Source organism: Mercenaria mercenaria, chromosome 5 (assembly GCF_021730395.1).
Source record: "Mercenaria mercenaria strain notata chromosome 5, MADL_Memer_1, whole genome shotgun sequence".
Classification (NCBI taxonomy): domain Eukaryota; kingdom Metazoa; phylum Mollusca; class Bivalvia; order Venerida; family Veneridae; genus Mercenaria; species Mercenaria mercenaria.
The window spans coordinates 12,337,030-12,351,540 of NC_069365.1; the positions used below are offsets into that span (position 1 = coordinate 12,337,030).

The 14,511-nt window shown below is 33.9% G+C and overlaps 1 protein-coding gene across 1 annotated transcript in view; it reads left to right on the plus strand.

Annotated features, from left to right (window-relative positions):
* Positions 1-14,511, plus strand: part of LOC123556466 (heat shock 70 kDa protein 12A-like) — a 51,300-nt gene that overhangs the window by 12,280 nt on the left and 24,509 nt on the right. Inside the window, exons 2-7 of the mRNA XM_053544435.1 lie at positions 740-879; positions 1,095-1,289; positions 10,911-11,129; positions 11,657-11,810; positions 12,019-13,074; positions 13,545-13,558. Coding sequence (XP_053400410.1) covers positions 769-879; positions 1,095-1,289; positions 10,911-11,129; positions 11,657-11,810; positions 12,019-13,074; positions 13,545-13,558 — 1,749 coding nt within the window. The 5' untranslated portion in view covers positions 740-768. The remainder of the gene's footprint in view (positions 1-739; positions 880-1,094; positions 1,290-10,910; positions 11,130-11,656; positions 11,811-12,018; positions 13,075-13,544; positions 13,559-14,511) is intronic.

A 14,511-nucleotide genomic window follows, 5' to 3' on the forward strand; every position in this document is an offset into this window, starting at 1 on the left:
AGATATACTGAAAGGAAAAGGCACAGCTATAAAGTTTGATTTCATATGCAGTTCATGTAAAAAAAAATACTTATGTTAGATTAATTCCTCATAAGGCTAGATCTAACACTCGTACAAAGTCCATAATAAAAACAAACACTTATACAGTAATGCATTTGTTATATCAGCACCTAATCAATATTCACTAGTCTTTTCGCACTTTTAGTAAATAAGACTTTTGAGCTCGAGTTTCCTTTGATGAAGCTTGGCAAATCTGTCAATATTAGCCGATTAATCTAAATATATGATGGTTGAAATAACAGTCCTCTGTATTGATAGATACATCCGACCTTCTGTTAAATCGCCATATTCAATATTGACTTAGGTAAAAATATGTAAAAAGTTGCCGGGGTTCAATCCATTGATCTTTTGAGATATAGGCGGTCATCAACAGACTTTATACAAAGGTTACAACGTCAGTAGTAGTAAATATATGTAAGTTGGCGAGCGTAGCGGGCCGAAAAAAATCACAGAATGGACATTCAAGATATTTTGGTGTAATGAAAAATGCAAGCTTTGCCGAAAAAGGCGCACCCCCCACCCACCCCGGTTACGCTCTTGAGTTTTTACCGATGATGTTTCAGACTAAATGCGTTAAGAGTTGCATTACAAAACGTTATAAATGTAACGTTTTCAATAATTTAAATAATAAATTGTAGGCCGAAGAGGAGTTGTCATATCTTTGACTGTTACGTTTCAGCATTACAGGTATTCGCGAAAAAGGGGCCAATGGGGACGCAAAGTAATGATTACCTCACAGTTGCTGCCATAGATTTTGGAACCGCATACTCCGGATATGCTTTCTCTACAAGAAGTGATTACCTCAAAGACCCGCTTAAGGTAATAAACCCCCTTTCGTTTTATCTCTATTCTGTAATCCAAAGTAAGCATAGATAACGATATTCAGAATTTAGCTAGCTAAATAAAATAGTCGTGATACTGCAGTAATATCAAAAATGACTTAAAACCGTCGATATGATTACATTATTACTGACTTTTTATCATCATTTAGTTTCTTCATGTAACGTTTTTGAAATAGTTCTCTTCATACTTAGGTCTGTGCACATCCTTGGGCGGCTGGTACCCTTATGTCTCTTAAGACATCAACTTGTGTCCTATTCGATAAGAACAAGAAATTCTGTTCATTTGGATTTGAAGCTGAAGACCACTATTCTAGCTTTGCCCTAGATAATAAACACAAGGACTACTACTTCTTCAGAAGATTCAAAATGAAACTTTTTGACAAGTTGGTAAGTTTTTTCAGTATATTGTCTACAGAATGTCAAAATTATTTGAAAAGGAATTAAACCATTGTATTAAAATAGTTTTTTTTTCCAATTTCTGTTTCATTTAGTGCATAGCTATGTTCATTTTAATGATATAGATAATATAATATTACAAGAGGGCCAAGATAGCCCTATATCGCTCACCTGCGTTTTATTGCCTGCTTGAACAAAAGATTCTTCAAGATAAGAACTGAAATCTGTTAAAGGCAAAGAAAATCTCCTAATTAAGTGACCCCCCCCCCACCAAATACCAGACTTTTTAATCCCTAATATACAAGATCCTGTCTGGTCCAGTCTGATAAGGGTCCATAAAACCCCTGTAGACTTGACATGAAGCCTAATTATTGTCAGAGAATCATAAATTTTATTGCCTTCAGATAAATTGGTTATTTCCTGTGTTTTGCATTTTATTGATTGAAATGCTGTAACAAAATAAAACCAGAAAAAAATGATAATTGCTGGATTTTATTAGAAATTAAAGAAGAGTTCAGTTGCATTTTTTATAGATAAAAAATGAATATGGACAGAAGGATGTTATATATTAAAAATGCATAATTCCCCTTGTGTTGTCTAAATAACGTTTCTTTTATGTATAATAAAATCCAGCAATAAAGATATATCATTGTTCAAAATACACATAATTTATTATTTCTAAAAGCTATGTGCCTGAATGCATTTTTTATATTTTTTATAAAAAAAAAACAGCAATGATGAGATGTAATTGTTAAAAAACTTAATTTATTAAAAATATGATAAAAACACTGTTGTATCTTATCACCCTAATTCAATCAAGCTTTCTAAACTCGTTATAAAGGTGAGAACTGATTTGCTATAAAGGTGAGAAATATCACCTGCAATTTATTTACTGCACAGTATCTATACAGTAGCTTATTATGATAAACAGAAGCAAGTCTATCTATGGTCCAGACTTGTGTATTGGCCCTTACCGCCAATACGCAGACCTTATCATCCCCATAGGCCACATACCAGGCATACCAGAATCAGTGTCTTTAAATAAATATAAAGGTGGTCCAAATCTCTTTGCTGTAGCTTAAAAACATGAAAGGAGGTCAGTAGGTCAGGGTTAATGATATTTTAGACAAGTATTGAAATATGTATCAAAAGTTCTACAGGTTGTCCAAATTGCCATACTGTATCTTCAAACACAAAAAGTAGGTCAGAAGGTCAAGATTAAAACTTTTCAAGATGAGTATTGATATATGTTTAAAAATAATTATTCAGGTGGTCCAAACTTCTATACTGTAACTTCAAAAACAAAACAAAAATAGGTCAGTAGGTCATGATAAAGACTATTCAAGATGAGTATTGAAATCCGTATCAAACATTATACATGTGGTCCAAATCTTTTTACTGTAGCTTCAAAAACAATGAAGTAGGTCAATGGGTAAGGGCTAAGTACATTAAAGATGAGTATTGAAATCTTTATCCAAAGTTATTGACGTGGTCCAAATTTCTATTCTGTTAAGATCAGTGTGCAAAACTATACATGTCGTCCAAATTACAAGGCTGTATCTTAAAAAAAAAAACAAGAAAGTAGGTCTGTAGGTCATATTCATGGTCACTGAAACTTAGTTTTAAGATCGGTTTGCAAAACTGTACATGTCATCCAAATTTCAAGGCTGTATCTTAAAAACAAGGAAGTAGGTCATTTGGTCAAGGTTACTGTCAAGTGACCCCTAATTACTTGGGGTCATAATGCAATTATAATTAAACAGTCAAGGCAATATGATCAGATAATTTTCGAAATATTTCTCCTATATAACTCATATATATATAAACTACATGACCCTCGGGGCGGGGCCTTTTTTCACCCCAGGGACAAAATTTGAACATTCTTGTTAGAGAGCCACTCGGTAATGCTACATATTGAATATCAAAAGCCTAGGCCTTGAACTTTCAGTCAAGAAGATTTTTAAAAGATTTTTCCTTTATAAGTCTATGTAAAACTGGTACCCCCAGTGCAGGGCCTCTTTTCATCATAGGGATATAATTTGAACAATTTTGGTAGAGGACCATAAGGCAATGCAACACACCAAATATCAAAAGCCTAGGCCTTGCAATTTCAGGCAAGAACATTTTTTCCTATATAAGTCTGTGTAAAACTTAGGACCCCGGGGCGGGACCTCTTTTCACCTCAGGGGCATAATTTGAACCATCTTGGTAGAGAACAACAAGGCAAAGCTACATACCAAACAATCAAAGGCCTAGGTCTTGTGGTTTCAGACAAGAAGATTTTTTGAATGTTTATACTACTTAAGTCTATGTAAAACTTGAGTACCCCGGGGCGGGACCTCTTTTTACATCGGGAAACATAATTTGAACAATTTTGGTAGGGAACCAAAACAATGCCACGTACCAAATATCAAAGGCCTTGGTCTTTTGGTTTCAGACAAGAAAAATTTTACAGTTTTTTTCCTGTACAAGTCTTTGTAAATCTTTGGACCCATTGACGGGGCCTCTTTTCACCCAGGGGCATAATACAATACAATACAATACAATAAGTTTTATTTCAAGTCGGCAAGGCACAAACATATGAAACATAAGCTCTGATGAGCTTCTTAACCGACCATTAACAAATATATACCGGTATGAGGTCAACAAGAATATAAATAGCTGTAAAAGAAAATATTATATATATATATATATATATAAAAGCACACAAATTAAGCACATCTAAAGCTGTGGAATAGCTGCTGATCCTGACCATAGGCCTAAAAACTTCTATAAGAACTTCATGTAAATAAAAAAACTGAATTAGCAAAACCAGCACAAAAGTGCGACAGAAAAGAAAAATGGTTTAAGAAATCAATTATCCCCTCAAATCAGATTTGAAAGGAACTGATCAACAACTTTCTCACAGAGAGCAAAAACATTAAATATAATATTAAGGAACATAGTAAAACAATCAGTGAAATCATATAAAACAATGCGACACATATAAAAGCAGAAAGGATATTATGAACACATGCAATAAGTCACCATGCATAAAACAAAAGAATGAGAATAATAAGTGTAATTGCTGACTGCAAAGTTGCACAAACTATTACAAAAGCAAGCACAAAACAAAAATAATAAACACAAAATGATATGCAAATCTATTACAAAAGCAAGCACTAAGCACAGAGTAATAAACACAAATCATATGCAAATGAAACAAGCAAAAGGAGAAGCAAACTGAAAAATAAGGCTTTTCTAAGGCACAGGAAAACAAATATAATAAATAATTAATTTTATTTAGGTATACGCACCTGTGCTGTGATTAAATTAGAAAAGGAGAAAAATATTAATTTAGTTTGATGAGGAGTTACAGCAATACATCTACAGTTTTGACCATTCCAACAAGACATAAGAGATTTAAATTGATTGAAGTTTGAACAAGTTCTGTAGCTTTCCGGTAGTGAGTTCCACAGCACAGGGGCAGCATACCTAAAATAATTCTTACCAAATTAGTTGTTTTCACTCTAGGAATTTCTAAAATGTTGGTGTATCTGAAATTATATTTTTTGGGTTTTCTTTTTGTACTAATTCTGGATAACACAGGTCCAGGTTATTTAATATTCTGAAAGTTTCAAAATTTCCATGGTTTTCATTCTTCTATGTGTAAGCTTGGTAAATTAACTTTGCAAGTAGGTCATTAATGAGGAGGCGTAGTCGTTATAGACAAATCTTAGCGCTCTTTCCTGATTTTTTTTCCCCTTTTTTTGGTATTATTTTCAGAACAAAAAATGCCCGGACATTGGACAAAAGTTAAAATTTGAAAGTATAAAAGTATGGAAGATAGTAAGCTTATTTAATTTACTTAAGTTACAGCCAATTTCTTTTTAGAACATTTAGTTGTCTTGCTGCCCTTTTTACAGATGTTGCTTATATGAAAATCAAGTTTAACTGGTAGTCTATATCTACACCAGCAGTCTAACAACCTCATCACAGGTAATATCAGCTGGACCTATGTTAAAAAAATTTTTTTTCGAAAGTTCTTTCTCCAACGCCTATAGTCTGAAATTTATCCGGGTTTGCTTGCATGCAATTAAAATTAAACCATTAAATAAGAATTTGACTTTCTTGTTCTAGTACATTTTTAACTTCAGTAAAATCAGGTGAACTAAAAGATAATGTATTATCATCTGCATAATTATAAAGTGTTCCTTTCTGTATAAAATAGAAAATGTCATTTATAAAAACGTTAAAAAGTAGGGGGCCTAAAATAGAACCTTGAGGCACACCTTTTTTATGTTTTCCCATGTACTGACCACATTGCCAATTTTGATTCGTTGTTTACGTCCAGTAAGATATGACTGAAGGAGAGTTGTTGCTGATTCGGATAAGCCATAGGTGGATAATTTACATAATAAAATGCTATGGGGTAGGCAGTCAAATGCTTTTGATAAGTCTATTAGGATAGCAGCTGAATACAAACTTTGGTCTAAAGCGTGTTTCCAATCTTCTAGTAATTTTAAAAGAGTAGTTTGGCATCCATGGCCTTTCCTAAATGCACATAAAAAATTATGAAAGATTTTGTTAAAATAATTTGATAACTGTACAGACAGAACTTTCTCAAATATTTTGGATGGAATTGGTAAGATGCTTAGTCTATAATTTGATTTTGTCTTTGTATCATTTTTCTTATGTAGGGGAGTAACCTGGGCTTGCTTAAGTTTATCTGGAAATATCTGTGTTGAGATTGAAAGATTGACCAGGCTAGTTATTGGTTCAACAAGTTATTGCTTACCTAATTTTAATAGTTTGACTGATATTTTGTCTGCTCCTGTGGCTTTTTTTACATTAAACTTGTGAATAATTTTAGAAACAGTCGCAGAGTCAGTACTCTTAAAACTAAAATTAGTATCAATGTTTTGTTGTTTTATTTTGTTTAAACTTGGATGGTTATTCTTATCAAAAATATACTCCTTCCCTATACTATCTGCTATATTTACAAAAAAGTCATTAAAAATTTCTGCAACTTCACTATTTTCGGACACTATTTTTTCATTTTCAGTTAGAATTATTTTCGACTGCGAAGTACTTGATTTATTTGATAAATAAGGTTTAATTGTATCCCAAAAATGATTTTTCTTACAACCACCTATACAACGTTCTTGAAAATAATTATTTATCGATTTCTTTTTAAGTTTATTTACGTAATTTCTCTGTTTTCTATATTTTTCCCAGGTTTTAGAAGTTCGATAATTCAAAAATTTATGGTAATGCATTTTTCTTTTGCTGTAAATAGCCTTCCTTAATTCCTTAATTCTCTATTCATATATGGGAGTGGTTTGCTCTTCTGTACATTTCTTTAATAGGAACATGATTATTGAAAACATCTGTAACATCTGATTCAAATTTCTCATAAATACTGTCTATACAAGATTGTTCATTTTTGTTTGGATCAAAAGGTTGTATATTAATGTTTGAAAGATCATCATTAAGTGCTTCAGTATTCAAGTTTTTAAAACTTCTGTACTCAGTTTTTTGCTTTTCATTCTTTGGAGTATTGTTGTTTATAACTGTACATACTAGGTTGTGACAATCGCTTACACCTGTTGGAAAATTTAAGGTTTTCATACATAGCATCTTGGAATTTGTAATAATTACATCTAAAAGGGATGGAGTACAATTTTTCATAAAACAAGTAGGTTTTTTCACCAAGTTTGTTAAGTCAAACATTTCCATAAGATTTACAAGTGGGTTTCCTTTGTTTTCATTCAAAAGGTCAAAGTTCAAATCACAAATTAACATATAATTGTCATATAAAGATATAAACTTGTCTAGTGAGATTGAAATACTTTGTATAAAATCATCTTCATGCATATTTGGTGGTCTATAAACACATAAAATAAGCCATTTAGAACGATTTAAAGTTACCTCATAAGAAATGTTTTCTAAATTGTTCGATTCTAGATCTTTTCTGCGTCTGGCTGGGATGTCACTACGTATGTAGGAAACTAATCCGCCACCATAAGCATTTCGGTCTCTTCTTTCAAGTCTGTACCCCTCAGCTTGGAAAAGGTTATCTCCGAAGGTAGAATCAAGTTTAGTTTCTGATATAAAAAAGAGGTCAACAATTTTATCTAATAGAATATCATGAATTTCTGAAAATTTATATTTCGAACTATTTATATTTAAATGTGCAGTAATAAATTTATTAGGGTGTTTCTTTCTAAGTTCATAAAGTTCTTCAAATGGGTTTTCTTTGTGAATCCGAGTAGAATCATCAAGGTGACTGGTATGACTCATGTTTTCGGAGATGGCAGAAGAATCAAAGAAGGAGTCTGTAAAATGAAAATTTGTACAGTTTTTACAAGTCCAAGGTTCATCACTTTGACATAGATTTGAGTATTCTGATGGAGTGAGATTTCACATTTTATATGCCACCAGTATAGACAAGCCTCACACTGTACAGCTCGATGATTCGAAGCCACAGGTCGATAACAGCCTCCACATGGAAAGCGGATAGGTCCTGGATTAAGAGAAATATCACCACTCAGTAATATTAGTGTCAAAAATTTGTGATGTTTTTGTTTAAATTCAGTAGAGATTGAGGATGGAATATTTCTACTGTGTTTGATGTGATAGAAGAGCATATTTCTAGTCGACAAGTCCAGTTCTCGTATGAAGCTTAAGTTGTGTTCTTGTTTTGTATATATTTCGTTTCCGGTTTGGATAGTTTTTGAATTTGGGTATGGAACGTACACCTGATATATTATACATATTCGTGTTGGTTTGTTGCCGATGTTGCTTGGCGATGACACTAGCCATAGGTACAGTAATAGTGTAAAAACTATTCGAAAGTTCATCATGCTGGATGTTTGTTTACTACAACACCGGACACTGGTTAATGTTTACTTCGACACCGGGTAGATTCGATCTCTGTCAGTTAGGTGCCTGTGATAGATAAACCAAGCGTCTCGATATCCAGATCACAGCTGATAATTTTGCAAATAACACTATTCCTTCTTTTATGTAAAAAGTCATGAATGAATAAATGTTTAAAAGTTCAATATATATCCATAAAAGTCAAAAGTTTGTTTTAAAAAGTACTAAAAATGCCAAATTTAGATTTTCTTTGTGATCGTATTTTTTTCAGTTCGCGCTCCGCGCATGCGCACCAAACATCACCATAATGTGAACAAACTGTAATGAGGACTATAAGATGATGTCACAGGTCAAATATTGAGGCTCTATGCCTTGTGGTTTTAGACAAGAATTTCAAATTTTTCCCTATATAAGTCAATGTAAACCATGTGACCCCTAGGGCGGGACAATATTTGACCCTAGGAGGATAATTTGATCAATATTGGTGGAGGACCACTAGATGATGCTACATGACAAATATTAAAGCCAGATGACCTGTGGTTTTGGTCAAGAAGATTTTTAAAATTTTCTTTCTGTTGCCATGACAACCCGATTCCTGTATAGAATTAAATTCTTTGAATACTTTTTAAAGAAGACCATCCAAGGAATATCTCTGTGAGGTTTCATCAAAATTGGCCTGGTGGTTTAGGAGGAGATGTTGTTTAAAGGAAAGTCTAGACGGACGGACGGCGAGCGATTACAATAGCTGTTGGCTCGGGTGAGCTAAAAAAAAAAGCAAAAATGTATTATTAAGCTGCAATATTAGAACTGGTAAACTCCGACTGTCTGAAACTCCTTAAAAGAAAAAGATAAATATCTTATTTCACATAAACGAAATGGTGAAACGAAATTTAGTTCGAATTCTTTTGGGAGATATTTTACAATTACAATACATTTAATCAAAATGTAGAATATGACATAGTTTTTAAAACAATGGAATTAATCTTGAGGTTTTGTTTCAAAACAAAGCACTTTCAAATTGATTTCACTAGTAACAGTGACATATTGGCTGGTGCCCATTATATGTGTTAAGGATGCACCTTATGGGAATAACTTCTGTTTACTGTGATCTATAACTTCAGAAACATGTAGAGTATGGAACGCTAACTATATCTGTAATGGCTTATTTTCATTCTGAAGTAGTAAAAGCAGTCTTTGGAAAAGTCAAATAGTCGAGTTCAACAGTTCCCTTTAACAATTCTGCAAAACATTGTTTACAGGACTAATGTACAGGACTCTATACCACTTATTTTGTAGAAAAAAAATGCTGCACTAGTTTTATTCACGGTGAAACTTTTTCGTCGATCGGTTCTATCGGGCAACTTTTTGCCCCATCTCTTTTCCCGTAATTTTGGCCTTGACAAATAACCGCTACCGACAACATCATAATGTGACCACGTCAGAATAGAATGCAACTACACAATAATGTAAAATGACACCAAAATTAAAGAAACCACAGCATAATGTATGGCATCGAATCGCATTAGAATCAAAATGTACCACATCAAATGTTACGCTAAATAAAAAGTACACACCGCGTTCTTGTTTTCGCGGATATTAATCAAGGGGTAGGACGTAAATAGTGTTCTAAAGTTCCCCGTATGAACGTATGATACTGAAATTGGCTTAAGGAAAGAAAATTCGGCAATAAAGGTTCTTGCACTTGTGCAATGCAGTCCTAAGTAAGAATTAACGATTCTACAGCCTTGGCTATCATCAATTTGTACTGTTTTTACAAAAAAAAAATATCGCAGGAAAAGTGGACTTGAGCAGGACTTGAACAATATATCTCCGTATGAAACGTTTAATAACTTTTTACGGAGCCATGTTCAGACTCGGGGTAAATTGTCAGAAGGAGATAATAGCGTGGTCGCACAATGCACGCATGAAATGTTTTCTCTAACATACTTTGCAAAATATCCGCCCTAGGGTGATGATTTGTCAAAAAAAAATCCGACATATTTACCCGATAAACACATTAAAAAATCTCATTTAAACTACCGCAGGCACTCTACGATTTGCACTGGCTGCCGATCAAGCCAGAATAAACTTTAAGATCTTGACGTACATGTTCAAGTGCCATGTTGGAAATGCGCCTGTATATTTGATTGAACTCATAACACCGAAAATCCCCAAGCGCTCCCTCAGATCCTCGGAGTCATCAGTTGACTGTTACACCGTCCCTTTCAACAAGCGAAAAACTTTTAGTGATAGAAGCTTTAGTACTATAGGGCCAAAGTTGTGGAACAATTTACCGCTGATCATCAGACAAAGTTCTTCAATTGACTGCTTTAAGAAAAAGTTGAAAACGCATTTCTTCAGAGACTACTTTGCATTATTCTAAGTTTTGACTGAGTTTTAAAACAGTGATGCTAGTGACAGTGATAGAAATTTAATGTTTGTCTGTGATAATTATATGTTAGTAATATTTTAAAATATAGTATTATCATTAACTTTAAATTAATAATTGCTATTTTAATTCGTTTTAATTAATCTTATTTAAAATATTTTATATTTAATATTTTATTTCAACTTGTATTGTACAACGCCATTGAATATGTTTTAAATGTAGAAATAGGCGTTTAAGCAAATAAACCAGTTTCAGTTTCAGTTTTTTACCGAAAAACATCATTTACGTCGTGCCTCCTGTTCAAGTGAACATTGATGTATGAAACCAGCAATTATTCAATTATTCAAATTATTGTTTCGTAGCACCTCAAGAGAAAATTTATGTTGGAAGACGAGATGGGAAGGAAGATGCCTGCAATGGATGTATTCTCGGCTTGCATAAAGTATCTGAAAGATCATCTCATGAATAAATGCTTGCAACAAATACCGGACGTTACGGATGATGATATCCGCTGGGTACTTACTGTTCCGGCTATTTGGAATGATAGCTCTAAACAGTTCATGAGGGAAGCCGCAGACAAGGTAAAAGTTTACAAGTCCAGAAAACTTTTAGGTGACTGACACGCTGTTATGATATTTTCTTTTCCTCAGGGATTATCAAGTCCATTCAATGTTTAACATAATTCTGTTTAAGCTGTTGTTAGATGTGTTACGTTTTTCATTACATCTCTCAAATAGACTCATTAAAATCGAGTCTGCTATTATAACCTAAGTTTCCAAAGAATGCATAAGGTTATCTAGGCATTTATGAACAAAATGACATGCAACTAAAGCACCTTCACGTTATACTGCAGTATAAATGTTAAGCAAACTTTCTATCATGTGTCAGAAGAAAATGATTATACAATGATACATCTAGTATATCAATGGAACATGTTATTTCTATTTTATATAAAGGTTTGACATCTTATGATACTGATGAAATACTGGAGTGTGATTAAGTGACATGTCTTCTAACCGCCCAGTTTAAACATGATTTGTGAAAACCAATTAATTTCTGTGTGTTTCCTCAGTACAACATTGATACATATTTCATATTTTATGTACAGGCTGGAATTATGGATAAGCATTTGATGATTGCTCTTGAACCAGAAGCAGCCAGTCTCTGTTGCCGCCACTTGCAAGTTAATATAATTGGAGGATGCAGTATTGGTTTTGTGCCATTTGCCCCAGGCTCAAAGTATCTTGTATTTGATGCTGGTGGCAAGTATATGCGTTTCTTCGAAAACATACATTGAAGAGGAGTGTAATTAAATTTTTATTTAGTAATATACGTTTTACTTTCTTCTTTTTATGCAAAGTTTAAAGCAGTAGTTATTTCAGCGTTTGCATTATAACGAATGAAATATTAGCCATAAATGTTTTAAACAATTTTCACGCGCTGTTTTATTCCTTTGGTATATTTTCACAGGTGGGACTGTCGATATTACTGTCCATGAAGTACAGGCGAGTGGTTCCTTGAAGGAACTATACAAGGCAAATGGTGGAAACTGGGGAGGCACGTATATAGACATAGCGTTCAGAAATCTCCTGGCTGATATAGTAGGGAACGATGTAATGGACGACTTCCAAGCAACTCAAATGATGGATTACATCGACCTTTTCAGAGAATTTGAGGGAAAAAAGAGAACCTTCAAAAATGACATGACACAGAAGATCCATTTTAAAGTACCTTTGGCTCTCAATGAAGAATTTAAAAAGCGAAAAGGCAAAGACATCAAAGAACAAATCGAAACAAAACCGAAGTATAATAAAAGTATCACCTTAATTGGAGACAAACTACGAATGGAAGCACACATTGCAAAGGGTCTGTTTGAAGAAGCCTGTGGAAGTGTTGCGAAGCACTTGAAGACCCTGTTTGCCGAAGGTCAGGTGCACGACGTACCTACTATTCTTATGGTTGGTGGATTTTCCGAGTCCCCCATGCTTCAAGATGTTATACGGAAGACCATGCCGGACAAAAGGATCATTATACCAGCAGAGCCAGGCCTTGCTGTACTTAAAGGGGCTGTCATTTTTGGTCACGATCCGTCTGTCATACAGGAAAGGCGTTGTAGATACACATACGGAGTCAAAACATCTGTACCTTTCAAGGCGGAAGTCCATCCAGAGGCCAAGAAATTCGTTGACGATGACGGAGATGTGCTCTGTGCTGACGTATTTGATAGGCATGTGAAGATTGGGCAGCCGGTTGAATATGGAATGAGCCAGGTCACAAAGTCATACGTGCCAACTTCGAAAGACACAAAGGCAATGGTGTTTTCATTTTATTCTTCTGACCAGGCGGAACCGACATTTGTCACGGATCAAAGTTCTACACTTGTTGGGAAGCTGACTGTAGACATTGGTGGGTCTGGCACGGATAGATCAGTGAGTGTACAAATGACATTTAGTGAGACTGAGCTTAAAGTAGAGGCAGTGGAACAACAGACTGGGAAGAAGACAAAAGCGAAGTTTGACTTCCTTGGCTAACTGCTAGGGGGAAACAAAAGATAACATTTTATTTTATTTCAGTACTGTATAAGTATTTCAGCGTGATATTAAGTTACAAGAGTCAAGTTATTTGATTTCAATCTCATCTATAAACATGTTTAAGTTAATTAAGAAATTCACTTGTTAACTATTAACTGTATGGCAAATCTGCATTATGTATAATTATACCATTATCATGTATATAGTTGGACAATGTGTCTATTTTTAATGTTTGTGTGATGCATGCTGTAACTTGTGTACTGTTAATAAACTTGTTTTCATAGTGACCCTGTATAATATATGAGATATGCTGTATTTCTTAAATAACATCAAAGTGGGCTCATGCTCGGAAAATAACTGCTTCGGTCTATGTTCTTGAATTTCATATATCAACTTTCAGAACAAAAGATAAGTTAGTTGATTGTGTGTTTGATCGGTAGATTTTCACTTCTATTTTTGATGTAGGCATTATCATTCCGGTATTATCAAGAAATTACTTCAGTACTTCTCTTCCCACTACACATCTGCGTCTCAAGACAAAGTGGAATGTGGACACCTAGGGCACAAAGGACGATCGACTATTTCAACTAATTTCAAGGTTGTTTTAGTCAATTCACAATTGAAATAAACCTCAATTTTGGCCAAGCACTGCTATTGATTTTTATGCGCCCCGAAGGACGAGCATATAGTTGCCGCTTTTTCCGTCCTTCCGTTCGTCCGTCCGTCACACTTTTGTCCGTAGTATAATTTGAAAAGTATAAATGGCATTTGATTGAAACTTCACATAATTATAGAGACCATTGAAAAAAAGTGCAGTGTCAAAGAATCATAACACTACATTACCTAGTCTTTTAATTATCTCCCTTTATTATACAAAATAAGGCTTGTCCGGAGCATTACTTGAAAAGTGTTAATGGCATTTCATTGAAACTTTACAAAATGATAGATGCCATTGACAGAAAGTGTAGTGTTAAAGAGCATTACTTGAAAAGTATTAATGGCATTTCATTGAAACTTCATAAAGGGAAGTGCAGTGTCAAAGAACCATAACTTTACTTTACCTAGTTTTTTTTATTTATCTCTCTTTATTATACAAAATAAAATGATAGAGGCAAAAATTACACTTTATGATATGTTCCTTGCTTTAATTGTCTCCCATTATTCAATTTTCTTCTTTTTATTATCTTCTGATACGTTATTCCCCATATTGGGACAAGCACATGCATCGTGGAGCATCATTCGGTTTTACCGATTCCTTGTTCCATTATAAGAAATGATTCTGTCGCTCCATAACTGAGGGATGACAATTAAAATGTGACTCTTTGATTGTCAAAATCGATGATGAGTAATTTTTAAATAATGACATCTGAATTACAAATTTTAAGAATTACTTTAAAATGGTCCGTTAGAGCTTCCATAGATTAATTTTGAC